Source organism: Fusarium oxysporum, chromosome 1, assembly GCF_000149955.1.
Source record: "Fusarium oxysporum f. sp. lycopersici 4287 chromosome 1, whole genome shotgun sequence".
Taxonomy (NCBI): domain Eukaryota; kingdom Fungi; phylum Ascomycota; class Sordariomycetes; order Hypocreales; family Nectriaceae; genus Fusarium; species Fusarium oxysporum.
Window position 1 is genome coordinate 2,352,434 of NC_030986.1, and position 25,384 is coordinate 2,377,817.

Below are 25,384 nucleotides of genomic sequence, written 5' to 3' on the forward strand. Positions count from 1 at the left end.
TTCATCTAGTCCGTCCTAGCCCGTATCCTCTCCCGACTACCACCTCGCTAGCGCCGTTGCTCCATGAGAACAGGCAACCCTTGTCTTGGGGGCACGGTCACCGCTGAACCAGAGTGAGAGCCAGAGCCGCGGCCATGGCTTCGCCAATAGCATCCAGACTTTCGGAGAGAGCATGTGGTATTGTACAGGTTCAGCTGGCCCTAGATCAGACCTACACGAGAACTGATGCTACGAATGCAAATGCAGGCAGATCAAAACATGACATGGCTTGACGTATGTCCAATGGAACACGATTGTCCGAAACAATATCTCAAAGCCTTATTTCTTGGAGTGGCATCAATAATCAAGAGCTGATACTGAGGCTTGCTCATCTAAAAAGAGGCGCGGGCCAAGCCTGGGCGGGCAAAGCCGCAAAGGCTCAATAGTTCCGATAATTCAGCTACGGCACCTCCTCAAAGCCGCAAGGTGCAGAAACATTAATGATGAAATGCTGCACTTTAAGCCGGGCATATCAAGAGGCCGGTGCGCTAGTTGCAGGGGGAAATTGCGTGGCATTCAAGACACAACCAACAACCTCAATAGCGCTGTTGCTTGCATTTAGACCATGATCATGGCCATTCCTGGAAATCCCTTCAGCCTTGGGGATGTGCGGCAGATGGGAGCGATGTGGATAAGCCAGCATGAATCTTTTCTTCGTGAGACAGTCTAAGCCCAGTCGACGCTGGGTGAGCTGGGTGAGCTGGGCGGATGATGAGCCAATGGGTTATGTTACCGGGCTTCAACGTTTCACGAATCCATTGTTTTGTTGACGCGACTTCTTCTCGATTATGGAGACTTCCGTCGACTTTCTATGTAATGGACGACACGATAGTCCAATTCTATATCCCAGTTTAACCCTGAGTCAAATATGGAGAAGAAGAAAACAAGAAAGTATCCTGGATAAAAAGCCAACAAGGGGACTTCCCATCATCTACTAGTAACATACTCTTGGCCAAGAGTTGGTTATTTTTGTCATTGATGATTGATGTAATGATTGACAATTATAGTAGGATGCTCAATATCAAAGTGGAGTTCTGTACTTCAACATTGATCGTGAATAGACATACATATATAACTCGTTACTCAGATATAGTTGATTGATCTGTGCTATTGACCCCTTGGTGTTTTTTTTTTTTTTTTTTTGAATAACCAAGGCATTGCTGTAATCTCTCTACAATACGCGCACAGTATATCCATTGTCTAGACTAAAGAGAAATACTGGAGTTCTTGTGGAGATAAGGGTTCAATGCTTGATTCTGCTTGGCATTTATCGACTCACAGCTATCTCTGTCATTGACCGAGACTCGACATTCGTCTGTTCTATTGCGTTCGAGCATCAGATATAATAGTATAAGACAATAACAGCCCGGGGCCTTCGGATATTGGATCTCAAAGAGAGTTGAGTTAGTCAATTATTGGCTGCATCGCTTGCGCCGTTCCCGCCCTGAACCGTGACCTTTTCCATTCCATTCCCTTCTCAAGACCCCTGGAGCTTTGGGCTCTGGCTTGCAGAGTTACGGGCTTGGGGTTGCGGGCACAGGGGGCCGTTCCCCACCACGATCCACGACAGCCGAGCAGCATCCACTGAAGGCCCCAAATCAGCGTGACACGAGCAGAGAGTTCCACATGATATGAGCCTGTATTCATGGATGAGAGAGGATCTTTTACTCCTTGACCATGACCATGACCATGACCATGCTCCTCCCCTTTCGTGATGTGATTTCCATTCCCATTTTAGATATCACTCGATTTTTGATCTTTTCCAAACATGCCCTTGTTCCTCACTGACGTCGTTGATCTACAGGAGGAGCCGAGTTGACGATCTCGTAAATAAGAACTCGGGCTTCACAACGTCTCTTCACTTACAGGACTAGGACAAAACTTGGAAAGAAGCCGAGATCCAGGCATTGAGAAGATATCTCAATCAATTATTGTGCATGTCGCCTCTCGCACTGTGCATGTATGCAACCTAATCGGGTACTAGGAAACTCATCTGCACAGAAACTCAAACCTGATCGGGTCAAGTTCAGGTACGCGGCTCGTCAGTTGAAAATCATCACTCTTTCGAAAAAAAAAAAAAATCAGAGCGAGTGGGAGGGCCCTCCTTTTTTCCTCCTTAGCCCCTGTCCGCTCAGTGGATCGGGATGGTCTTTTTTAGATCAAAGCTTGGCCAATGCTTCTTATTAGGGGCCCAACCGTGGAGAGACAAGATATGTGAGGTTCGTATGGACTAAAGACTGTAGCACAAGGAGGAGATTAATGGATACTCTGGGTGTTTTGAAGTTATTTCCATCTCGTGTTCTTGGACGTGTCACTAACAATGACCATCGATGCCCAAGGCTTCGGAATTCAAACGGCTTCGTTGCTATCGAGGAACCGCAGCAGCTCGTGCACTGTACGAGAGTGAATATCTGCTGTGTACTGTGCCACTCCAACTTTGCTCTCCCGTTATTCCACGGAGTACGGACAGGGCTGGGCCGGATGGAATACCTCGAGCCTTAAGGCTAAGAATCCAGGCAGAGCACGGCAAAGCAAGAGAGGCAATATTGACGATGTGGATGTATGAATCATGGCTGAGCTCATGATGCATTGGCTGCTGACAGCCTATTTACAGCTAAACTTTCCGCAAACGTTTGCAGTGTTCGTCCAATGCTGATTCTCGAATTATTTCTGGCTCAGGAGCCACAGTTTCAGCAGAAGGCTGGGCTCCATCGTCTCACGCCACCGGCTGCTGAGATGATCGCCTTGAGCGTTAGGACGTGGTTGATCACACAGTTGTTGGGTTACAGTTACTATTATTGCAGGCACACAAAATTGAGGGCCATCACCCAATCCAACATCAACTCAAAGCTTGTTCTTGACCGGTTTGTCATAGCCCCTCTCTTTTTTTCTTCGAGTTTCCCTGTATTACTTCGTATAGATGTTGAGATTCTCCACAGAACTGGGGACTGTGATTGCGATTTGCGATTGTCGTGTTGTTGTTGTTATTGTCAAGAAGCGCGTATTTGGTTGGAGTTTTGTTCAAGATCAATAGGCTGTCACGTCAGCAAACAATCTCACAAATGTGCAATCATTAACCGTGCAGCCCTTGTCTCGCTCTTTTCTTTTTTCTTTTCCCCCCCCAACGTCATCTATTGACTTGCTGGCCCAGGTAAGGGTGATAATATGGAGTCAGAATCTGAATATTTCGTCATCAACGTCAATCTTTATCTTGTTCAAAGTTCTGCTCGGACAGAGACAAAGATCATGGCCTTGCAGGACTGTGACCAAAACAAGGCACATGAGAAGAATATACATAGTAGGGCTCCACCACCCAATTCTTTGTTGAGAAGGTCACTCTATTAACCAGTTGCTTCAGCTGCGTTCTCTGTGGTTGAGACCATTCTTCCGGTTAGCTCTGATGACGGGTTCGTACAACATAGACAATGCGGGTGCACGTCAAGAGACATGAATTGCGCGTCCTGTGCGGATCAACACGATCACTCCCCGATACGCTAAGTTATTAGCTCGTTGGTCACATGCCGCACGGTGTAGGTGAGACATTCAAAGACAATAGACAACATCAGCAACATGACATGGCGGTTGAAGATTCAAAATCTTCCGACTCATATCGCAATGACTCTATCCCCACAATCTATTGCAATCTGCATTCTACATCTGTTGAAACACAAAGGGATAGTGGACCTCAAGTTGAAAAGTGCTGATCGACAATCCTGAGGCACGCTTCCTGATGCGTTACATGCTTCAGGTAAGGTGAGTAGGGAAATGCATGTGAAGACAGATAATAAGCCACAGGGCAAACCCAGCCACCAATAATCATTGGGAATATTCATATTTACTATCTTTTGATGGGCAACGATAGGTTCTTGAATATTTTAGTCCAGATATTGCCCATTCACTTGCTGTATGATCTGGTTTCATTCTTGCTGCTTTGTTCACGGCCACCCAATACTTGGATGCTCACTCTTTTCCTGCAAGTCCATGGCGACTTGATATATCATTGTCTTGGCGGCTGCAGCGCTTGGATGCACATGCAGTTCTCCAATGTAATTGAGTCGGCAATGTTCTGAACAAGTCTCTGCTATCTACTCCATAGTCACAGTAGCATTCAATGTGCCCTTCCAACTATGTATCAGTACCCATAAGCGATCCAACCTCGTTGTCTATCTGTGGATGAGGCTGGCAACTAATTATACAACAGGAATGAGTCAGGCTGGTTGAGCGAACGACATGGACCAATAGGTCAGCAGAGTTGACAATGAACAACGAGAAGACCCTTGATCTATCCTAGCAATAGTGATAAGCATATTATTAAGGTATTCACTTATATACAGTAGCTTCAAGTTTTGTTACCCCATCTTGTCTGTAACTAGGGGCGGGCGGGACATTCTGTGAAACCTCGGCAGATCAAGCTTTGCCTCAGTAGCCATTCAAAGGATCCAATTGAACTTGTTGTGTTTGAATTGGCGCCTTCGATTCTGTTAGTGGAGGCCTGTAGCGGAAGGCGCTCACCTAAGCTTTCAGGCCGACTACCTTACCGAAGAGGTTATGTGCCTAGCACCTGCTGATGAGGTAACCACCTAAAGGCCAAGCTATCGTCATCCTTCTCGACCTTCCCCTATTGTAAAGAAGAGCATTAACATCAAACAACATCACAGCTGTTTCAGTGTCTTGAAACTCACACTCGCGCGCGAACTGCATCAATGTCTCTTGCCCCTCTACGGATGCCGAGAGACCCTCTCTCAACATCAACATTAAAACATCAAAAACACCTGCAGGACCCATCAAGGGGATCTGGCTAAGCCCTCTCCGGAATGAGGGACCGACCCCGTCACGATGGGGACCCTTCAGCTAAAGAGCCAAGGGCCCCAATCTCAAAGGGGCGCCAGGGTCTGTAAGGATGCTGTGGCGGAGCCTCCAGCAAGCATGTGGGCGAATAGCTTTGATGCATTGGATCTAATCAATCTCTCTCCTCTCCATATTCAAAATCTTTTTTGCCTCGCTAGACTCGGAGAGGGGCCCCTTCTTCAAGTCAATGTTTGTTAATGTTTGTTCATTATATTACCAGTGTCCTTTTTGGCTAATCTTATCTCTCTTTGGTGAGGCGGAAGCTCGGAAAAGCAACGTTTTGACTACTAACCTAAGGTACGGCACCTACCTAGTCGCAATTGTTTCTACTTTACGCTTCAAAACCCTGGCAATACTTCAAACCTGACTCGTTACACGTTTTATCTTATTTTTCTTCGCGATATATAATTGCGCCTCCTCCATCCTAACCACCCAATTCTCTCGCCAGTCGCTGCGAAAAAGCGACATCTTTTGCGACAATGAGCTCTCCAAACACTCCCTCAAAGCATGGTAGCCATGCTCAATTACGGCGCCCTTCTCTCCTCTCAAACGAGGATAGCCACAACCCTCTGGGCACGCGCAGTGGCGCCCTCCAGTCCCTCATCCGCAGTCGCTCTCACCAGAGCATACAGAGCTTGAGCAGTTCTGTTCCCGCGCATCCTCCCTCTTTCTGGATGGGACCTGACGATGAGGAGACTGGACTGCTCCGCCACGACCATGATGAGCTTGGCAGGCTGCTCGCTGATGAGCGCCGCCTCACCCAATTGCTTCACGGCCCCCAGAACCGCAGCGCCAAACTCATTGGCAGAAGCAACCCTCGATATCGATGGGAGCAGTACTGGAAGCCTGAGGAGGAGCTGGCTGCTATGTCCAAACCACTGTGAGTCCTCAATGGCGCCACCAATTACGCGCCTCGGCCTCGCGCAGCAGCTGACCAAACCCACCAGGCGCGAGTACTATGAGAGAACAAATGAGTTGATTCAGCAATATCTGTACATCGATGCTCTCCTCGACTCCGCTATCCCCCACGATCTCCTCAACGAGTATCAAGCAGAGCTCGAAGCTTCTGCATTCCGACCACTTGACGTCCCAGATACCATCAACGAGGAGCCCTCCACCACATCCGACTCCCCCCCTCTCACTGGATCAACTCCTGTATCCGCATCTATCACTCCAGGCTCCTATGGCACTGTCAGTGTCAAGCCTAGCAATTCGACCACAAAGCTCCCTGCTACTCGCACACCTCAAGATATCTTCCGTTCCTCCGAGAACTTGCCACTTCTTCAGCGTCAGGATCAATCCGAGGACGAAGACGAGGAGCAACCTCCGCGACCTGCTAGCCAAGAAGATGACAACGGCCCCAAGCCCTTGTTACCTTGGTTGGAGGATGCTGAAATCGACAGCGACGACCCCATCGTGACATTGGCCATCTGGGTAAACTTCATTGCCAATGCCATTTTACTCGCTGGAAAGCTTGTTGTCATAGTCTCAGTGCCTTCAATGTCCGTCCTTGCCAGTTTAGTAGATGCTGTGCTAGATTTCCTCAGTACCGTCATCGTATGGATTACTACGCGTCTCATCTCGTCCAGTCATCAAGACCAATATAGCTATCCTGTTGGTCGCCGCAAGTAAGTCTCAGTCGCTGCCGTATAGCTTGTGGCATTCCAAGTGAACAGAAGCTAATATATAGTAAGACTCGAACCACTTGGCGTCCTCGTCTTCTCCATCATCATGATCACATCTTCTGCCAAGTCGGACTCGAGTGTATTTCTCGCCTCATGGACCCTGAGCATGCTATTCTTGAGCTGGGTATTCCAGCTATTGCCATCATGGTTTCTACCATCGTCATCAAGGGTGCCTGCTGGATCTGGTGTCGTGTCGTCAAGAACTCAAGTGTTAGAGCATTGTAAGTCGGCATATTCATCCATTCGTACTCCGTATCTGACCAAATCATAGGGCTGAGGATGCAAAGACGGATGTGATCTTCAACACTGGTTCCATCCTGTTCCCCATCAGTAAGTAATCATAGCAGACCCTGCAAAGCCGAACCCTACTAATCTTGGCTCCAGTCGGCTACTATGGGCGAATCTGGTGGCTCGATGCTGTCGGTGGCTTGTTCCTCTCCCTTGTTGTCATCTTCAACTGGAGTCAGACCTCGGCACACCACGTCCGTAACCTTTCAGGCTTCTCCGCCCAACCTGACGAGCGAAACCTGCTGCTATACTTGACCATGCGCTTCGCCACTGCCATTCGTCAGATTCAAAATTTGCGCGCCTATCACGCTGGTGACAAACTCTTCGTCGAGGTCGATATTGTGCTCTCTGCTGCGACACCTCTCAAGGACAGTCACGATCTTAGCGAGGTGCTGACATACTTCCTCGAGTCTGTGCCAATCGTTGACCGAGCATTCGTCCACGTCGATTATACTAGTTATAATGCCCCGACCCATATGCTCAAAGGATCTGCCGCAAAACAGAAATAAGGCTGAATTGCAACAATATAACGAGGCCATGCGGATTAGATCCCCCGTTTGCAAGCGAGACGGGCAGACTAGTCGCCAGAGATCTAAAGGGGCATGGCAATATCTAAAGAGCTTGGGTGCATATAGAAGCGTGTTCAAGCGCGGAGCAGTTCTGTGGGAGCGTCATAGTCGTTTTTGCAAGAACCTCAGTCGCTTCGGGAAGCGGAGCGATTGTACTATATATGTATTATCAAGAGTATTATCTCTCAAAAGAGTCGGAAAGGAAGACTAGACAAGCGCTATAATAACAAAAAAAAACATCAAGACCCATTCACTACTGATCGTCCTCTTGTGCCATCCCTTAATAGGGAATGCCGTTAGTCAGAAGCTGGAACTGATCGTAGATACCTGTGCTGTGACTCGAGTAACTGGTCTTGATGAGATGTTTCATGAAGTTGGCAGCGTCGCGCTCGCTCTTGTCAAGGACAAAACGCTCACGGAAATGCTTGACACTCTCAGGCTTGAAGCAGGGCAGACCACTATCCATCATGAGCCAGACGATCTGGCTGAGCTTCTCGCAATACTGACGACTGGCCAAGAAAGCCTTTACGCAGAGTTCCTCGAAGGCCTTGAAACTCTGGTGCTCCATTGAACCACCCATGACCGCCACCATCTCGGTTGTGAGCTTGAAGGGGGCACGCTCGAACTTGATACCACCTGGGGCGATATCAAAGCAGAAACCGAAATCAATGTGTAGGATATGGCCCGCGTCGTCAATCATGATGTTGCCATTGTGTCTGTCCTTGAATTGTAACAAGTAGGAAATGACTGAGTAGGCCGCCATGGACTTGACGAAGTTGCTACGGGCTCGCTGGAATCGGAGCGAGTTCTCATTGCCGTATTTGGAGATGAAGTAGTCATACAAACCATTGACAGCCTCACGACCAAGCATATCTCGTGAGATCGAGTTGGGCAGCACGTCGATGACACCACAGCCAGGGGCTGTAGCAGTGACCCGATAAGGGAAGACGTAGACATCTAGGCCGACATCGTGGAATATGCCTCGGAACGCTGCAATCATCTGCAGCGCCAGGACATCCTGTCGACAATCATCGCCGACCTTGAAAATGGCCGACTGCCAGACTTCAACAGTCCTCTCTGGTGTTCCATGATCTTCTCCGTCATTCTCCTCCATCATCTCATCCACCTCAGAAACGCCTCCTTTGTTCTTCTGAATACGGAATGTGGCCATGTACGGAGCCTTGGCGTGACTCTGTAGAGGCTTGCCAGACTTGCGATCAATGCCGATAACAACACCATCAGGGTTACTAGGAAGATAAACGCCGACCTCAACTTTGATTTTGCGCAGCTCTTCTTCAATCTTTTGCTTCTTCTCCGGCTTCGACTTCTTAATGAAGGGCTTAAGCTTCCCAGAAATGTCAGTGACTTCGTCAAAGAAAGAAAATTCTTTCTCATAAAAGTCGCGGTCTTCAGCGGCGAAACCGTCAACCATCTGAGTCATGACCGTATCGAGAGTTGGTTTGATTTCGTCAGGGATCTGAGCGTCATCGTCCTTGTACGAATTGGCCTTCATGTTCCAGATGATCTGGTGAGCGAACAGCTGGGAAAACTGAGCTGTTTCGAGGATATAGCGCTTAACATATCCAAGGCTATCGTAGCGGAGAGACTGGACAATTTGGGGAACATAAAAGAATGTTACGTCGACAGAATGGCTTTCCAGCGCACGCATGGCGTACTGAATAATGAACGGGTGCGACTGGTAGGCGGGTAAGAACATGGTAACGGCTGTTACGGGGTTCACAGGCTCCCAGTACAATAAATACTGCCCAACGTTAGTATTGCAATGTCAGTCAGGGTACGAAACCTACCTTGAGTTGTTGCGAAGCGACATCATCGGGAAGAAATCCTCCAAAGATCAGATGCAGAGCCTCAGGCTCGAAAATGGCCTTTTCAGGCATGGTGAGAAGCAAGAACCTGATATCACGCTGCAGGCGAGGGAATGGAAACCTAGTTGCGAGTTCGATCGCAATAGCTGGGTCCTGCCACCATGCAGTTCTAATGAGTGGTAAGAGTGCAGCCTCGGTCGGTGCCTTACCAGCAGTTTGAGTCAATGCTTGATTGCTCGCATTGTTGAGTGGGTTTACCCAGACGATTAGGCGCAGTTGTTCATTTCTGAGCAGGAGGTCGAGCAGCTGCTCTTTGGACTGCAGAGACTTGACATTGCCGACAGTTTGGGCGCCTATAAAAGAGACCTGTTGGAGGGCCGCCAAGACATCAGAGATAAGACGGATCTCGGTCTTCATCTGCAATAAGTTACTTCCGAATGACCACTTGGGTGCAGACCTGAACCAAGACAGGCCGGCCGTAAGAAGTCGCTCCTTGAGCCTCCACTGTGCTGCAGGCTTGAGAGTGGTGCTGGAACGTAGGACGCGGAGACCAAATAAGACGATTTGGAATCGAATCTCTCTGGCCATTGGATGAGTTGCAGATTGCTTCATTGCCTCCAGTGTAAGATCAATCATCCGGAGGAACACCTTCTGGATATCAGGGCTACCGAGCCTGGTAGCGTTATAATGACTGGCAAAGAATTGGAGCAGTCGAGTATGGGGAGAGAGAATGTCATGCACAATTTGCTTCTTCTTGGCTAGAGCTTCCAGTTCGCTGGGTGCAAATTCCTCCTTCAAGAAGAAGGGGTCAACATGATTCAGGGTTGGGCTGAAAAGGCCGACCTTTCGCGTAAGAGTGAACTCCCATTGCTGGACGATCTCATTTAGTAGTCTCGACTCCTGTCTTGGGTTTTCGTTGATTACACCAAGCCATAAGGAGACACCCAAGTTGATAGATTGCTTGGTGAATAGGGCGAACGGAATGCTCACAAGGTGGTGAGCAACAGCAGCTTCATCCTTGCTCGTGCGGCAAAGAAGTGCTGCTGCCCTACGAAGAATATCTCGGACTTCAGTGATGGATGTACTCTTCTTGCTGAGAATTCTTGCCTCAATATGAGCGAGTGCAGTAGTGGCATTGGCACTCTCCTTCACAGATGACTGCACAAATGACAAGCGACGGTTGTGATTCATGAAGCTCATAAGTTCTGTACCACGATCCGGAAGCGTCTCACCATACCGATATTCTTGGCGAGTTGTGTACTGCGCAACAAAGGCAGAGGCTGTGTTGACACTCGAGTTGCCAATCTTGTCCATGGATTGGAGACGATTGTCTGTTGATGGAATAATTGATCCTAGCTCAAGAGCAAAAGACCTTCCCAAAGAGACATGGCCGTAAGCGCCTTCGTCACTGAACTCCGAGAGATATGTCTGCAGAATTCCCTTGACATCGAGAGGAGAGAGGTTGATGGCAGAATTGACCCATACCCTGGCCTTGCGGTTAAGGATATCTACCGTCCATCTTCGAAAATCATAGTCGTCTGAAAGCTGCACAGTCACTCCGCCAAGTTCTGACGTAAAAGTGGACCTAGGAGCATAAACATCTGTCTCGGCTTCCAAGCAGCTAGACCACATAAGCGAGAGCAGTTCAATCAGTGCGAAGAGTGACGACCTATAGCAAAGGGCTGAAGGAATTTCACGGAGGAAGCGATCGGCGCAAACAAACGCGGCTTGCTGGACTCGCTCGATACGGTGGCAGCAGCTACAGAAGATGGTAGCGAGCTGCTCGGCAGCGTACTGGGCAGAAAAGGTTGGTTCGGCGCCGCTTTGAGTCTTTTGAATATACTTATCCATGACAGCAGCTGCAACACCCTCCATGGCGCTGCTCAGCTCTCCCTTGGACATGCTCGGTTCCAGGAAATAGGACAGAACCTTGGTGCAATCACCTGAGTCGGCTCGAAGAATTTCCATCAGGTAAGCTGCTTGCAAGAAGATCACCTTGCGATAGCTGAGGCTCCTAATCTCATTGGACTTGGAGGGTACAAGATCACTCAAAAGCTTCTTCTGCAGAGACTCTCTATCGTTGCTCATACCACGTCGTAAGACAGTATTGAGCTCGATATCACTTTCGACCTGCTCACCTCGCTGCTCGGCCACAAGAGGTGGGGAGTGAATAGCAATCATACGCAATTCTCTCATATACTGTTTGCCACGGTCTGTGTTGGTGGTAAAGCCGTGAACCACGATGTTGAACCAAGCGTCTCGAAGAAGAGAATACGTCTCGTCATCGGTGATAGGCTCGAGAGCAAAATCGTTCGTGGACATAAAAATTGCCAGCGGGTGAAGAAGTTCCGCGATCTCCTTTGCAGCCATTTGTACGTCAGATTCCTTGGTATGTCCAGACGAATGTACATCACCAAGTCCGATGATGCTGTCAAGCAAGTGTTCATAGTATATACCAAACAGCTGCGAGTCACGTCGTAGGTTGGCAGAAATGAAAGTGCGAGCATTTCTCACCTACACAAATCAGTATATATCAAAGTACAGAAAGTCATATTCACTTACAGCGTCCAGTAAGAATAGCTGGTTTTCGACAACCCCAGTATGACACAGTTTACTAAACAACTTGAGCAAAGAGCGAAACTCGAGTTGTCCGCCCTCGAGAGCCAGAGCAGCTGCTCCACTGATAATCCGGGCATCCACGCCTGTATTGACCTTTTCGAGCTTCTGCTGAAGCATAGACTGAGCCAGTGCGGTAATTTTCTCATCCTTGAAAGCAGCAGCAATCCCACAGATGGTTTGCACGACATTGCCTGAAACGATCGCAGTCTCCTCCTCGCCATACATCTGTAGTGAAATCGAGCTCCCAATGGACCGACGATTGGTATAAATGGCGTTAAGTCCTGTTTCACTTGCCGTTCCATCAATCTGATCGTTCACAAACGCTTGGTCCGACCCAGGGCTGAGTACGTTGCCCAGGGTATACAATGTGCCGATGACAGCATCCTTCGAGAGCATTTTGAGAGCATAAGCCAAGCTATTGGAAGCTATAGTGACAATGTCTTTCTGCGGGGCATCCTGAACGATGAACCTAGGTAGGATGCGGCTGACATTAGACGAGAAGGATGGTGAGATCTGGCAGATCAGGGCCAAACATCGCAACGTGACCGAGGCAAGAGTAGGGTCAGCCATCTGAACAGAGTCATCCAGGGTTTCCTGAAGCCAGTTCATGAGAATCTCTGCATCAGCAGCATCTTCATTGAGCAGAGCGCAATTCAAGTAGGAAATGAGCGCCGCAGCCTTCACAGCGTAAGCGAGACTCTGCTGGTCAGGAGATCCCATGCGGATAAAGTCAGCACCACCTTCGATATACTGGATCTCTTCAATGGCCAGGGCAGCATATTCCTCAACCGTCTTGAAGTCTGCTTCGAGCGCAGAGGACGCGATATTGCAAAGATCTTCACCCTGGGCAATGTAGATATCCAGCACGTGAGACTCTCGCAGAGAACGAGGGTCTTTTACCATCAGTGAAGTGCTGGAGACAATAAGATGAGCGAAGCTTCGGTGCAGGAGCATAGCTCCGAGAGGTCGTCCAGAGGAGGCATAGTGGCGCAGGTATCTCTTCCATTCTTTAACCTCGCGATCCTGGCTATGGCAGTTGCGAATGGTGGATAGTGCTGTTTCCACAGCGATAAGGAAAGGCTCAGAAAGCAACTCTCTGATTTTCTTGATCATGGCCAGTCGACCGCCAGCTCTCCAGAAGTCGGCCTGAGCGGCTGCCGCATCCAAAAATCCGAGCAGGGCCACGGCAATTGTCACAGTTCGAATTGCATCCTCCAGGTGAGGATTCTCAGGATCTCCTGCTCGAGGTGAGATAATGCTCTCGGTAGCTCGTCTACAAGAGTTCACGAAGGCCCAGATCTTATCGGTCACATTCTCCTGAAGCTCATCGTAATTGATGCCAAGTGCCAGCAGGGCCCCTGTCACATGAAAGGCTAGGGCCTCGGTCGGGGACGGGTCGATCTTTCGGAAGAATGGCGAAGGAAGGAAAACCTGTATATGTGCTTCAAGAATATACGGGAACAGCTGATACGAGAGTCTCTGGGCGCTCTGGCTCGATTTGATTTTCGGTGCTGTCTTGCATAATGCGATCAAGACCTCGAATTCGCGAATAGACTACAATTGTCAATCACGCGCTATCAGATCCCTATGTTCTATGAACAACCTACCATAGGCACTCGGCCTAGCGAGCTCTTATTCTGATAGCCATTGACATAGTCCTTGCTCTTCGCGCCGGCGTGGCAGGCTCTACATAGTCGGTCGAGATCGGATCGGTCGAAGGATGTTGTAGAGCTAGACGCAGATAGCGAAGCTATCTTCTGCAGCGCCTTGGAGCGAATGTCGCCTATCATCGTTGGTGCGTAGGCGATGCGGCCGCTTCAAAGCACAGCAATTCGAAACAAAAACCAACAAGAACCAAGTCAACAAATTTGTTTCTGAAACGAGACCTTCAAAATGACGATGGTTGTTAGGTGAACTTTAGGAGGTGAACCCCTGCCAGTCTGCGCGCTTAGTCATCGTAGCTACCCCAGCTCTGCAGGTTAGGTGGGCAAGGCTGCAAGCTTGACGCGTGCGTCTTAACCTCAGCTCTATCGTCAGTTACAAGGCAACACCAGATCAACATCATCAATCACCAACTCGGAATTCCATCTCCACCATCTCTGCGCATCAAGAAAGATCACCAAGACCTTACTTAAACCTTCCGTCACATAGATCGTAATCATGGCTGCCATGTTCAGCCAGAACCCTCTGATGAATGGGCCCAACTATTCATTCTCCGATGCCCCCAAGACCAACAGCGGCGAGTTTCGAGAACATCGATTTAACCCGTGAGACACCTCATCTATGCATCTCCAGGGCTTACAGCTAACTGATCCAAGCTACACCGACAATGGCGGCTCGACTCTTGCCATTGCTGGCGCAGACTTTACCATCATGGCTGGTGACACCCGCCACACCAGCGGTTATAGCATCAACTCTCGCATGTCCCCCAAGGTCTTCCGAATCGGCGGCACCACTGCCTCTCAGGAGGATGCTACACTAGTCCTATCTGTCGTCGGCTTCGCTGCTGATGGTGAGGCCCTCCGCGACCACCTCGACACCATCTGCAAGATCTACCGTTACCGCCACGGCAAGCCTATGACTGTCAATGCTTGTGCCAAACGCCTCTCTACCGTTCTCTACTCGAAGCGATTCTTCCCCTACTACTCGCATGCGATGCTCGGCGGTCTGGATGAGGAGGGCAGAGGCGCTGTGTACTCATACGATCCCGTGGGGAGCTACGAACGGGAGCAGTGCCGAGCAGGCGGTGCTGCGGGCAGTCTGATCATGCCTTTCCTGGACAACCAGGTCAACTTCAAGAACCAGTATATTCCCGGAAGCGGAGAAGGCCATGAGCTGAAGGAGCGGGAGCGACGTCCTCTTACACGAACAGAGGTCGAGACTGTCGTCAAGGATGCATTCGATGGTGCGGTGGAGCGTCACATTGAGGTTGGCGATAACCTTCAAATGCTCATCATCACAGCAGACGGTATTGAGGAGACTTTCTTGCCCTTGAAGAAGGATTAGATGGCAGGAAAGGCGAAAGAGGAATGTATAACAGGGGATTACTTAGACGCCACGAAATCAATGAGCCTTCCTTACGGTCAACTGCGGGGCATAATTGTGGTGTGATGAATATGAATATGATACCGAGTCGCTTCAACGACAAAAGAGAACGTCACGCTCCACGAATTACAAACTAATAGGTGGCCTGTGAGGCTTCAGGATGCAAAGGTCTTACTTAACTTGGGATGTTAGGTTTTATAATTACTTTCGGCGACACTGAGCTCTGCAGACCGCACATCACCTATGCACTGGATATGAGGAAGATTTCCCCAACGCCACTGAAGCCATCGTGTTCGATGAAACATTCATACAGATCACGGGCACCTAGATCACTTATTGGCACTATGCGATTGCAGTTTTAATTTCCTGACTCGGGGTGTTAGCTAAAGGTATGCCAGGTTCAAGTTACCTTGTATTTGTATCAATTGGCCTTCAACTCTAACTGCCCGACGCCTAACTTGCTGTGTTGACGGCATGGAAAACAAGCGATGGTATGACGGCGATTTAACCTTATAACTAAGATTCGAAGCACTTGTAACGGCATACTCAAAGTACGCTTTAATCATTGAGAGGTTCAATGGGCATACCAATACTTGAGCGTCTTATCAGCATACTCAGCCAGTGGTTTCAAGACCACCCTGAAAGAGATGAACTATTCTCTTCACCGAGCACTGGTGCTTGTTTGTGAATGAGTTATCAGCTGTACCACAGCTATTCACCCTCACTACTCTTGGACGACATTTTCGTAAGTCTGGCATGGCCATGTATTGCTTTTCTCTGTCTTTTTGTTGTACTTTGAGTATGGACAAGTCACGTTGCTAATAAGAGATGGAATGGTATCGGCACACGGCATTTGAGAGACCCATGTCGAGCTGAGCTCCTTGGTCCAAATCACTCAACATTGATCATCTCAAGAGACACCTAACATTAGTCCGCGGATAGAATTACATCCGGGAGAGTGAAACACCACTTACACTTCTAAAAGCGCGTCTAGACTCTTCTGGAGCGCCTCTATCGCACCACAAGCGCGGCAAATGGCAACACCACGTTGGTTCATTAGATTCAAGCGCTTGTTACTTTTCCTATGCTCGACAATCATCAAAGCACGGTCCGGTTATTTGCTAGCAACGATTTCTTTCTGATGTTGATCAGAGTCAGATGCTAACCATCGAGCCAATATCGTAGCAGTCTAATACCGCCATGCTGTTTCTCTAGCCACCGATGTAGGTATCAGATCACGAGAGAGAACTTATCATTGCTAGCTCATCCAAGTACTTGTCTACTCAGTCTCGGTCCCGAAGACGCTTGCAGCCCTGCCCTGCCCTGCCCACACCGGCTGGTCAGACCGTCTCTTTCTTAGCCTATCAAGTCCACTATATACTTAACAACTCTGATAGGTGAGGCAAGACCTGATTGCAGTAGTATAGGGTTATTCAAGGCCTAGTGGCTAGTTGAACATCGTTGCAGTGATCCGCCCTTTGCCTCAATGGCTGTACAGAGATCCATCGAGGTATCCCAGCTAAGCAATGCCCCGATGCAGGGAGGGTGTGGACAGGGCCTATTTTTCCGTGCTCTGCAAGATACTGTATCTCAATATCGTTTGGATGCGTGAGTGTCTCGCTAACACAACCGATGTAGTGGCGTCTGCTCCATCGCACAATATGCATGACCCTAAATCAAAGTTGAAGTCATGATACACTGCCATTACAGTAGCCAGACACCACACCTCATGCACACGCCACGAATATCAAGCCTTGGAGCTTGAGCATCTCTCGAGGTGCTGTATTCTGACAAGTCGCCTTTTCAGCTGCCCAGGGGCTAGCTATCCTTGCTTTGGACTGGTATTGGTGCCCCCGAAAAAAAAATGAAATTAAGACATGATAGCCCATGTGCTAAGGGTATCATGCAGTAGTGATCACATTTCTGTTGGGTAGTGGGCAGGCGAGCAGTTCACCTAGTGTGTGTGTTCAGTGAACTACCCTTCAATATGCATTGTAGATATACCGTACAAAGCCTTCTTCGTTTGCCCCCTCTTCAACAGAACGGGGTTTCTGCATCCGGACTTGTTCAGGCTGCTGGGTTCCATGATGCTATCTTCGGCGTACAGATTTTGAAAGGCTTGTTTGTTGTGCAAAGCTGGACCAGCTACCCAACAAATTCGAGTTATACAACTTCTATTCAAATAATTCTTACAAGGCTGTCGGTTTGCAGCAGAGACTGTGGCACAACTACTGCCCTAAGTTAGTGGCAAGCTTTTGATTACATCGGAGGTATGACTATCCTTAGACAGGACTTCTGACAACATCTGTTCCTCTCCAGATGATGGATGTGCGTACTGGTCTGAAGAAGCGTCCTGGTCTATTCGCCACCTAAGCCTACGTAGCTTCCAACAATCAAGTGTTGTCTTCCATGTCTCACAAGGTCTAGGAATTGTTTTTAGCATGCATGTCGTTGGCTCGAGGCTGGCGGCTGGCGGCTGGCGGCTGGCTGACATGAGCGAATGTTGTGTGGCTGAGAGCAATTCGCTGTTGAAAGTCTACAGGACTTGGAACGCAATTCAATTATGGTCTTATTTCCGCACTTGGACCGGGACTGTTTACGTTTCTTGGTTCAGTTATGGTCTAGCTTTTCTTCCAAGTTTTGTCAAACTCTTCCATCCTTGGACATGGAACTTGCCGTCATCGGAGAAATCAGAAAGGCGTCTAGTTGATCGGCGAGAAATCTTACAAATGATGCCCACTGCCCAAGTGTTGAGGAATGATCAGTTGCTATTGCAGGGGTTTTCCGGCATTTGATGGTCAAGTTGGTGTCGGCAGATGCCATTGTAGTGGTTCAAAAGCGCTACAATAATCTAGCCAAAACGGCACCGAACTCAAATGCTGACGACTTGCACAACCGTTACCAGTCGGTTGACATTTGCCACCTCTAATCGTCAAAACTGAGGCATGTGATAGGGAGTGGAAGCCCAATACACTCAATTTTCGTCAAGTGTCCATAGACAGAACTGAAAACGGTGAGAGTTGCACAGCTGTCCGTTCTAAAGACCCTATCTACCTACTTACCTATGCAAGGCGGCGCAACGCATTTGCCACGTTGGAGGGAGCTGTCAAAGCTTTCTTTCTTCATCAACAGCCTTACACGAGTTTCTTGATAGCCCACAATTGGGTGAAATTGATGTCGGGGTCCTCGGCTCCTCAAGCCCTCAAATCAAGAGAGGTTCACAGCGGGTTGCGCATCGGCACAGAGCTTCAAGGACGATCAATGTTGATAATCGTTTCACAAGCCACAATGACCCTTGCTGCGGGCCTCCCGACACCAGTGAAGACGGCCAATTGCTGTTTTGGTTGCGCCATCGGCGAAGACTACCTGTAACTGTAAGGCATGTAAACGGAGCACCGTCGTCATGGCGTCACTGGCTATTGTGCAACAAGAGGTAAGATAGGCATTGGATGCGCCTAAAGCAGTGAAGATCAACGATAAAGGTTCTGGACCCTGGTTGACAGGCGGGTGGCGAATGCGTCAGGCAAGCAGGCAACAGTCGTCGACAGGCGCCGCTCTATCTGAGGGCCCAATGACCTTGATTGCGGGTCATAATTGTACCACAAGTTGGAGGCTTTCCACATTTATTTTTGGTGCAGATTTCTCACACACAATTGCCGTGCGTCGCTGACTCTTTCTTTAGCTGATCATACTCGGCATCTACCCCTCTAGACGAACACGCAAATTCAACATCAAGTATTCTTGTTAAGAACTGACGGAGCTTTTCATCCGCCAACCTTAATTAGGTCCGGGTCTTAATTGGCTAAGTGGCGTCCCAGGAACCCATCAAGGGTCCAACTAAACACACAGCGGTGGTAGGGCGCGCACATGTCGTTAGTCCAAAAAGTCGTCGTACGACCGGGAGCTCGGATCACTGGCCGAAGAGCAATGACCGACTTATGGTAGCTGATGGAGTCAGTGTTGATGCTGAACAGTTTGATGAAACTGGCCATGTTGGCTTCCATATTATTGGTGATGTGAGGCGCTCAATTTCGAGATCTGGAATTAACTAGGTCTCTAGCAGGAGGAGCCTACGTATCTACCTATGACTTGTGTTTGAGGCAGAATCGTGAGGTGGGATGGTCGATCATCCACTTACGGATGTCCTGAGGTCCCTAGACAAGCCCAAGAACAGCCATGAGATTACCCAAGTTGTCAGGACCATGCGATTGTCTCCAATAAGACGCTAGTGTCACGGGAGGCTGGTCGCCCCGGCGCACTAGTTGAGAAAAGTTGGTGGGTGATGGAGAATTAAGAAAACGGGATAGATCGACATCCTTGAAAAGGACTGTTGGAACATGACATTTGTTGCTACTTACGCAACTGATTGAAAGCTCAGAAGCGACAAGGATTCCGCCTGGGAACGTTCGTTTTACTACCCACTGCTTCCATATTGCTGTCGGGCTGTGACGTCGCGATTTTCAGGTACTGTATTTTGATGATACGCATGGCAAGAGAATAGCAAAGCTACCTAAGTTATCCATGTCAGCCATCATCAAGAGCTACCTGAGGCCCCAAGGAAAGAATTGTCAGCCGGACGCTCAGATCTAAGGGGAAACTGTGGTTCTGGCAAGATATCTACCAGGTCGGCAGAAATCCAAGGTCAGACTAGAGTGCAAATTGTAACCTGCTCAGTCATCAAGATCAGCGAATCATTCATTATACAGCATGCGCAAGATTCTGCCATGAAAAGTACGGCAAGTGGGTTCGTGTCCTCTCGTGCAAGCAGAAGCGAATGCCGGCGTGGAGCTTAGGTCCAAGACCGTAGACCGGGCTAGACCCCTCGGTCCTCAGTAGTGGTTCGAAGCCCCGTCGAGGATGGTCCAACTTCAGTGAGATTCAAGGGAAACCAGTCAAAGAGCGCCGGAGCTCGCCCGGGTAGAACGCCACATGGAAAGGCAGACTGTTGAGCATCCGCTGCGTTGCATAGTGGTGGAAACAATGGCTCATGAAATTCAAAATGTCCCACCCTTAGTGCCCGTTTCCTAATAATCACGTCAACCTTGATAACTAACAGCCAAGTGAAGCGAATTGAGTTCAAAGGAATACGTACATGCTGGCAAGGCGACTGGCGGGTCTGTCGCGCGTGTCGATCAGATCTCAGGGACCTCCACCCTGCCGCCTCGGCTATTCCCTGTATGCAGATCCCTACTCTGTAGGTTCATGAACAGCTGTCTGAGGGACTGAGTGGCGATAGCTTCGTACGCGTCGCTGAATCGCGAGCGGTTGTTGCTTCTCTTTACGGGTTACTGGCGCAGTTGGCCGGTTGCAGAGCCAGAGGCCACTTAGTACTTGATGTTGGGCATGTTTGCAGATATGGTTCAAATGATTTCTGATATCGTGAGACTCTTTGATACATCATGTACATACTTAACTTTCCTACCTACCGAGTGAGGTGGAAAATTCGATGTATTGAATAGAGTTGCCGTGTGCCATTCTCTAAAAATGCCCATGGCAGTGACTCGGTGAGCGCCAAACTGCCCTGTAGCCTGTAGCCTTAAGCTGCTACGTAGAGTTAAAAATCTGGGGCAGGAACAGCCTTCAGTGGCGAAACGGTTCCTTCCTACCAGCGGGACGGGGAGTTTTACGTTCCCATTCCATCTTGAACGGTTCCTTCAGCAAAAACTTTGCTTGCTTACCCAAGCCAACGTATGTCAGGGTCATCAGGCCCGTTTTATGTTTCATGACGTTTCAAGCCACTAGCATCATTGACAACCCTCCATGCACCACCATATTTTAGTCCTGTCCGACTTTGGAACGCAATTGTGCATCATTCTAATTACAGAATCTAAGTCATTCTGATGACGGTTGGGAACAAGGAGGCATCAGACGACATGCAATTGACAACAGACACATACTTGGGTGCATGTATAAGCAAAACCACTATTATCCACGAGACCCTCTAAAAGCATCAAACACCTTCTGATTTCGGAGATTGTGCTTTCTGGTGGACCCCGCTAACATCCGTTTTCAGGGACCGTTGCCTCAAGACGCTGGGTTCGCTCGCAGAGCTCGACATCGAAGAAGCGATTCCCCACAGGAACAACAAATTTAGAAGTCCAATGCGAAGTACCGCATATCATGTCACGGCTAGGGCATTTCTTGGCGTCGAAATGGTCTTGTCCTCCTCTGCCATCGCTTCACCACTACGTACTATAACAAGGTTTTCTCTCCACCCTTTACTATTCGAACACCCCATCCCTGTTATCCGGGTTGGGTTCTGCTGTGGCTGTTCTTCTTGGACCCTGTTTCCCTGCTGCAGGCGCCGTTGCTTGGCTCGAGCTTCACTCTCCAATCACATTTCTCTGTGAGCTCTAGACTTCATTCTCGTTGAGAATCTGTGGCACTCGGTACCTGAATGTTCACCAAGATGGTGGGCGCATGGTCGGTGGCGGTAATGGGTAACTCTATGTTGCGACCTCAGCCACACCGTCTCACGGGATGATTGTCTTCCTTAACATAGGTATACGTGCGACTTTGGAACTCCCCAGTCGAACAGGGGACGCTGCCAATCTGTTCCAAGATTGAACTGTAAATGATCTATACCTGTGCCATTGCCAACATCGGCCTCGCTTGAGTTCAAGTATCACCGATGGATTGCGGGCTTCGTTACTTGAGCATCGTGTGGCTTGACGGCTTGTTGTTGCCGTTGAACTATCGCTCTCTTTTACCTCTTCTTGTCCAAGCTCCCTCCTCTCCACCACTTCCCTCCACTCACTCCTCCACCTATACGGCCCTAACAAAATCCCATCTAAGAGCTCGACCAACTTGGGATCGCCCATCGTATTCCCCATCTAACATACGCATCTGTAGCTCACACCCCCCATGAATCTATCACACTAGCATCCCTTCAACTGATCTCTTTTTGGCCGTCTATCCCTCTTAACCCTGCATTTCCTTACACTTCCTTACCTTCCAAGCCTTCCTTGAGCCCTAGCTTCGGAAGCTTGGACTATTAGCCACTCGCTATCTCCGTTGTTAAAGCCTCTTCTGTTTAATCGTTGGCTTAGGTTTCGCCCCTTGCCCCCAAAAGCTTCTCAAGCCTCGAAGGTCTTTAGAGATCGTTTCTCTTTTGAAAGCTCACAGGTTCAGGGGAGCTTACTTTGCCAGCTTGCATTTCTGGTAACCTTCATTTGTTGCTGAAGCTGGCATTGCTTGTTGCCAGCTCGCAAATGACGACTTAGGGCTCCTTCAACGTATGAACAAATGCTTTCTCGACTCATCTTGAGCCCCAATATCTCCTTTACCGCTATATTTATTCATCACAACTGATTATTAGTTTCGCGGGTTAAGTCCAACTCTGTGGCTGATCGCCGACTTCGAATAGTTGTCACTGCACCTCAACACTACAACACTCTCCCAGTGGTTCCTGGGCTAAGCTCATATCCCTGTTACGCCGTAAGGAAACACAACCAAGCCCCATTTTCGATCTCGTTTTATCATTCAGCTCCTTTCCCTTCCGAACTTGGCATTGGGTTAACAGGTGTTCAACGACTTCGCTAGTTTCCCCGTGGGGGCAATAATACACGCCTTTCTTCGAACAATTTCTTATAGGAACTGTATTTACTTCCGCCGCCACCTTGTCTCTTGATCTACAAGCAGATTCATTATATACAAAACGACAAATTTGTGTCTCCTTTCAGTCTTTTGTTGGTAAGAGCTGGGGTCTTCATATATTTCCCCCGCCCATTGAGCGCTATCGTCGGCTCTGACACACAATCGGCCACAAAATTGCTCGATAATTTCCCCTCTCTACCCTTTCTTTAATAGCAGCCAGTCAAATCCACCGGAGAAGCTCTAGGCGGCTGCTCTGCTGCAGGAAAAAGCCCTGTTGGCTTGTGACTTCGGCACGATTAGCAGGTCTCCTGGTGTTCACCTGAACAACCACAGCTTTCAGGCATCAGATTGTTGCTGTCCTATCCTCTCTCCAATAGAGAACATCAAGGTATTATACTACCCTTCCACAAACTTGTTGCTATAAACCTGCGTCTGAGTTGGAGGAGTTACTAATCTGATCTGAATTAGCACCAGGTTATCTCTCAATTTTTATCAGAGTACCACCAACAGATACATCAAATGGGAGATATAGCTAGCGCCCAAGTCCCGGATGTGGGAGCACTCGACCAGGATACTGCAAAGACTGTCAGCACAACGACATCGGACGATCCTATGGCACTTCAAGACGAGCCTCGGACTGTTCAGGGGCATGAGTTCCCTTCTCACACTCAAGAGCATCCCACCGTTTCTCAGCATGCGTTCTCAACACAGTTCGATATGTCTCAACCCTCTTCCGGTCCTCGCCCTGGGCCATATAACATGGCCCCTATGGCCAACGCCCTCCCTACGATGGGTTTTCGCCCTGGACAGTATCCCCAAAACACTCACCAACGCATGAATCCCGCGGGGTCACCACCTATGATGCAGCACATGTCCCAGTTTCCTGGTCATCCGCCACTTCCAGTCCCCGGCCAAGGTTACTACTTACAGCCACAGGTCGCACCATACTATGGAAATCAGATGCACCAGGCTCAGGCAGCAAACATGATGTCTCAGAGGCACAGCATGGCATACTATCCCAACCAGATGATGATGGGCTCTCAGCAATCTCCCTATTACTACCCCCCTGGTCCCCAGTATCAACCTGCCGCGCATCCAGTTCCGAACGGAGTGCGTCTGGCCACCATGCCGCTGTGTCCACAACCAGCGACCCAAGGGCGATGGCACAGAGAGGCGAAAGAGTGCTGTTCGGGGCCCTCCCAGAAAGCCGCGGCAGAGTGGTAAGCTACTTACCTCGATGACCGTCAGTGTCGGCTAAACTCTTGAATCAGGACACGCAATCTGGATCGGCAACCTTCCTCCGCAAACCGACCTCATGAGCCTCGTTCATCATGTATGCAAAGAGGCTATAGGATTGGAATCACTGTTTCTCATCTCCAAGAGCAACTGTGCATTTGCCAATTTTAAGGATGAGGAAACTTGTAGTGCAGCACAACAGAAGCTACACGATTCGAAATTTCAGTCAGTTCGCCTCGTCAGCCGGCTACGCAAGAGCACAGTGGAGGGTGCAGCCGGTGTAACAGCTCCAACTGGTCCTTCGGTGGCTACAACAGTAGTTAAGACGGACCAAGTTGCAGACAAGTCACCATCTCAGATGGTGATTCCAGGCCCGGCGTCCGAACCTTCAGGGACCATCAAGCTTGGAGTTGCTGGCGAGAAGATACCGCAGAAGGACAAGTTCTTCATTCTCAAGAGCCTGACAGTGGAAGATCTTGAATTGAGTGTTAGCACTGGCATCTGGGCTACCCAATCTCACAATGAAGAAGCATTGAACAATGCCTTCAAGGTACGTTGGTCTTTGCGCAATACCCTTGAGCCACCTGTCAACTAACCTTTCCGAACAGGACGCTGACAATGTATACTTGGTCTTCTCGGCCAATAAATCAGGAGAATATTATGGGTATGCTAGGATGATATCGCAGATCAACGAAGACCCTGCGGCAGCCATCGAATTTGCACCCACGGCTCAGGCAACGAACGACCTTGACCTCCCGAAAGCCATACCGACCGAAGCGAACGAACAAGCCCCCAAGGGGCGTATCATTGACGACTCGGCCAGAGGCACTATCTTCTGGGAAGCGGATCGTGATGATGCGGATGACTTGTCTGATGCGGAAAGCGAAGCATCAAGCACCAAGAGCAATGCAGGGGATGAGGGTGCTGCTAAGACATGGGGAAAGCCTTTCAAATTGGAGTGGCTATCCACAAGTCGACTACCATTTTACCGCACGAGAGGATTGCGCAATCCTTGGAACTCAAACCGTGAAGTAAAAATTGCTCGAGATGGTACTGAACTAGAGCCTTCAGTTGGACGAAGACTTATTGGGCTCTTCAACCGCGCGCAGAACCCAGAGGCAGTCGACGCCGGCGTGCGGGCTTCCATGGTCATGATGCAAGGCTTCGGGTCAATGCGGCCATATGGACAATGAGAGGCGGAGAGAAATTGAGACGGGTTCTCGAAGCGATACTCCTGCTGCCCAGGTGCTTTAATGCTCTTGGAAGCACACTTGCCGAGAAGATAATTCAAAGATACTAAGAATACGGTTTGGGATCTATGCTGGACATAGTTGGCAATTCACGACGAGCAAGGGTCATCAACGACGGTTGTAAATGTAACTACACGACAGTTTTACGTCTCATGATTATATCTATTCGAGTTTTCGACGTATTTTTGGCTTTGGTGGTGATATGGTCCTGAATTGAAGGATTTTGAGTAGTATTTAAGAGGTTGCTGCAGAGCTGGCAAGCTAGCTGCAAATCATATCATGGATCTACCTTACTACTTGCGTCAAACTTGATCAACCTGCCAGACCGACTCGGTAGAGCAGGGTTCAAGTGGCAACGAAAACACGGATATACAAGATTCCGT

The 25,384-nt window shown here is 49.1% G+C and overlaps 6 protein-coding genes across 32 annotated transcripts; 5 read left to right on the forward strand and 1 right to left on the reverse strand.

Moving 5' to 3' along the window:
- The first annotated feature begins 2,109 nt into the window (after positions 1-2,109).
- On the forward strand, positions 2,110-3,827 carry FOXG_17837 (uncharacterized protein). 2 transcript variants are annotated; one of them, XM_018397827.1, is made up of 3 exons: positions 2,110-2,599; positions 2,654-3,337; positions 3,398-3,827. In XM_018397827.1, exon 2 carries the CDS (start codon positions 2,689-2,691, stop codon positions 3,175-3,177), a length of 489 nt encoding a protein of 162 aa, XP_018231998.1. In that variant the 5' UTR covers positions 2,110-2,599; positions 2,654-2,688; the 3' UTR covers positions 3,178-3,337; positions 3,398-3,827. The 2 variants fall into 2 exon arrangements, with proteins under 2 accessions (XP_018231998.1, XP_018231997.1); XM_018397826.1 differs by having other exon boundaries at positions 2,110-3,337.
- Positions 3,828-4,884: 1,057 nt separating this feature from the next.
- FOXG_00229 (uncharacterized protein) lies at positions 4,885-13,282 on the forward strand. 8 transcript variants are annotated; one of them, XM_018376436.1, is made up of 6 exons: positions 4,885-5,138; positions 5,202-5,767; positions 5,835-6,515; positions 6,582-6,793; positions 6,844-6,902; positions 6,957-7,690. In XM_018376436.1, exons 2-5 carry the CDS (start codon positions 5,367-5,369, stop codon positions 6,867-6,869), a joined length of 1,320 nt encoding a protein of 439 aa, XP_018232002.1. In that variant the 5' UTR covers positions 4,885-5,138; positions 5,202-5,366; the 3' UTR covers positions 6,870-6,902; positions 6,957-7,690. The 8 variants fall into 8 exon arrangements, with proteins under 8 accessions (XP_018232002.1, XP_018232000.1, XP_018232004.1 ...); XM_018376434.1 differs by having other exon boundaries at positions 4,885-5,767; positions 6,957-13,282; XM_018376437.1 differs by lacking the exon at positions 6,957-7,690 and having other exon boundaries at positions 5,117-5,138; positions 6,844-6,936.
- FOXG_00230 (phosphatidylinositol 4-kinase) lies at positions 5,104-15,707 on the reverse strand. 6 transcript variants are annotated; one of them, XM_018376445.1, is made up of 6 exons: positions 14,923-15,707; positions 13,482-14,864; positions 11,818-13,428; positions 9,238-11,769; positions 6,942-9,191; positions 5,104-6,889 (listed from the first exon to the last, which is right to left on the reverse strand). In XM_018376445.1, exons 2-5 carry the CDS (start codon positions 13,662-13,664, stop codon positions 7,710-7,712), a joined length of 5,808 nt encoding a protein of 1,935 aa, XP_018232011.1. In that variant the 5' UTR covers positions 13,665-14,864; positions 14,923-15,707; the 3' UTR covers positions 5,104-6,889; positions 6,942-7,709. The 6 variants fall into 6 exon arrangements, with proteins under 6 accessions (XP_018232011.1, XP_018232010.1, XP_018232009.1 ...); XM_018376444.1 differs by having other exon boundaries at positions 6,937-9,191; XM_018376443.1 differs by having other exon boundaries at positions 5,104-9,191.
- FOXG_00231 (20S proteasome subunit beta 6) lies at positions 13,780-15,697 on the forward strand. The gene is made up of 2 exons (XM_018376447.1): positions 13,780-14,141; positions 14,193-15,697. The coding sequence occupies exons 1-2, from the start codon at positions 14,035-14,037 to the stop codon at positions 14,878-14,880; spliced, it is 795 nt and encodes a 264-aa protein (XP_018232013.1). The 5' UTR covers positions 13,780-14,034; the 3' UTR covers positions 14,881-15,697.
- Positions 15,708-16,706: 999 nt separating the features above from the next.
- On the forward strand, positions 16,707-20,428 carry FOXG_17838 (uncharacterized protein). 14 transcript variants are annotated; one of them, XM_018397830.1, is made up of 5 exons: positions 16,707-17,932; positions 17,991-18,352; positions 18,443-18,551; positions 18,602-18,930; positions 18,980-20,426. In XM_018397830.1, the coding sequence occupies exon 1, from the start codon at positions 17,361-17,363 to the stop codon at positions 17,712-17,714; it is 354 nt and encodes a 117-aa protein (XP_018232024.1). In that variant the 5' UTR covers positions 16,707-17,360; the 3' UTR covers positions 17,715-17,932; positions 17,991-18,352; positions 18,443-18,551; positions 18,602-18,930; positions 18,980-20,426. The 14 variants fall into 14 exon arrangements, with proteins under 14 accessions (XP_018232024.1, XP_018232019.1, XP_018232018.1 ...); XM_018397837.1 differs by having other exon boundaries at positions 17,991-18,551; positions 18,602-20,428; XM_018397836.1 differs by having other exon boundaries at positions 16,707-18,551.
- A 2,606-nt stretch (positions 20,429-23,034) lies between these two features.
- FOXG_00232 (uncharacterized protein) lies at positions 23,035-24,944 on the forward strand (the record flags this gene model as incomplete). Its single annotated transcript, XM_018376448.1, has 4 exons — positions 23,035-23,625; positions 23,663-23,735; positions 23,787-24,301; positions 24,360-24,944. The coding sequence occupies 4 exons, from the start codon at positions 23,035-23,037 to the stop codon at positions 24,942-24,944; spliced, it is 1,764 nt and encodes a 587-aa protein (XP_018232028.1).
- Positions 24,945-25,384: the final 440 nt, after the last annotated feature.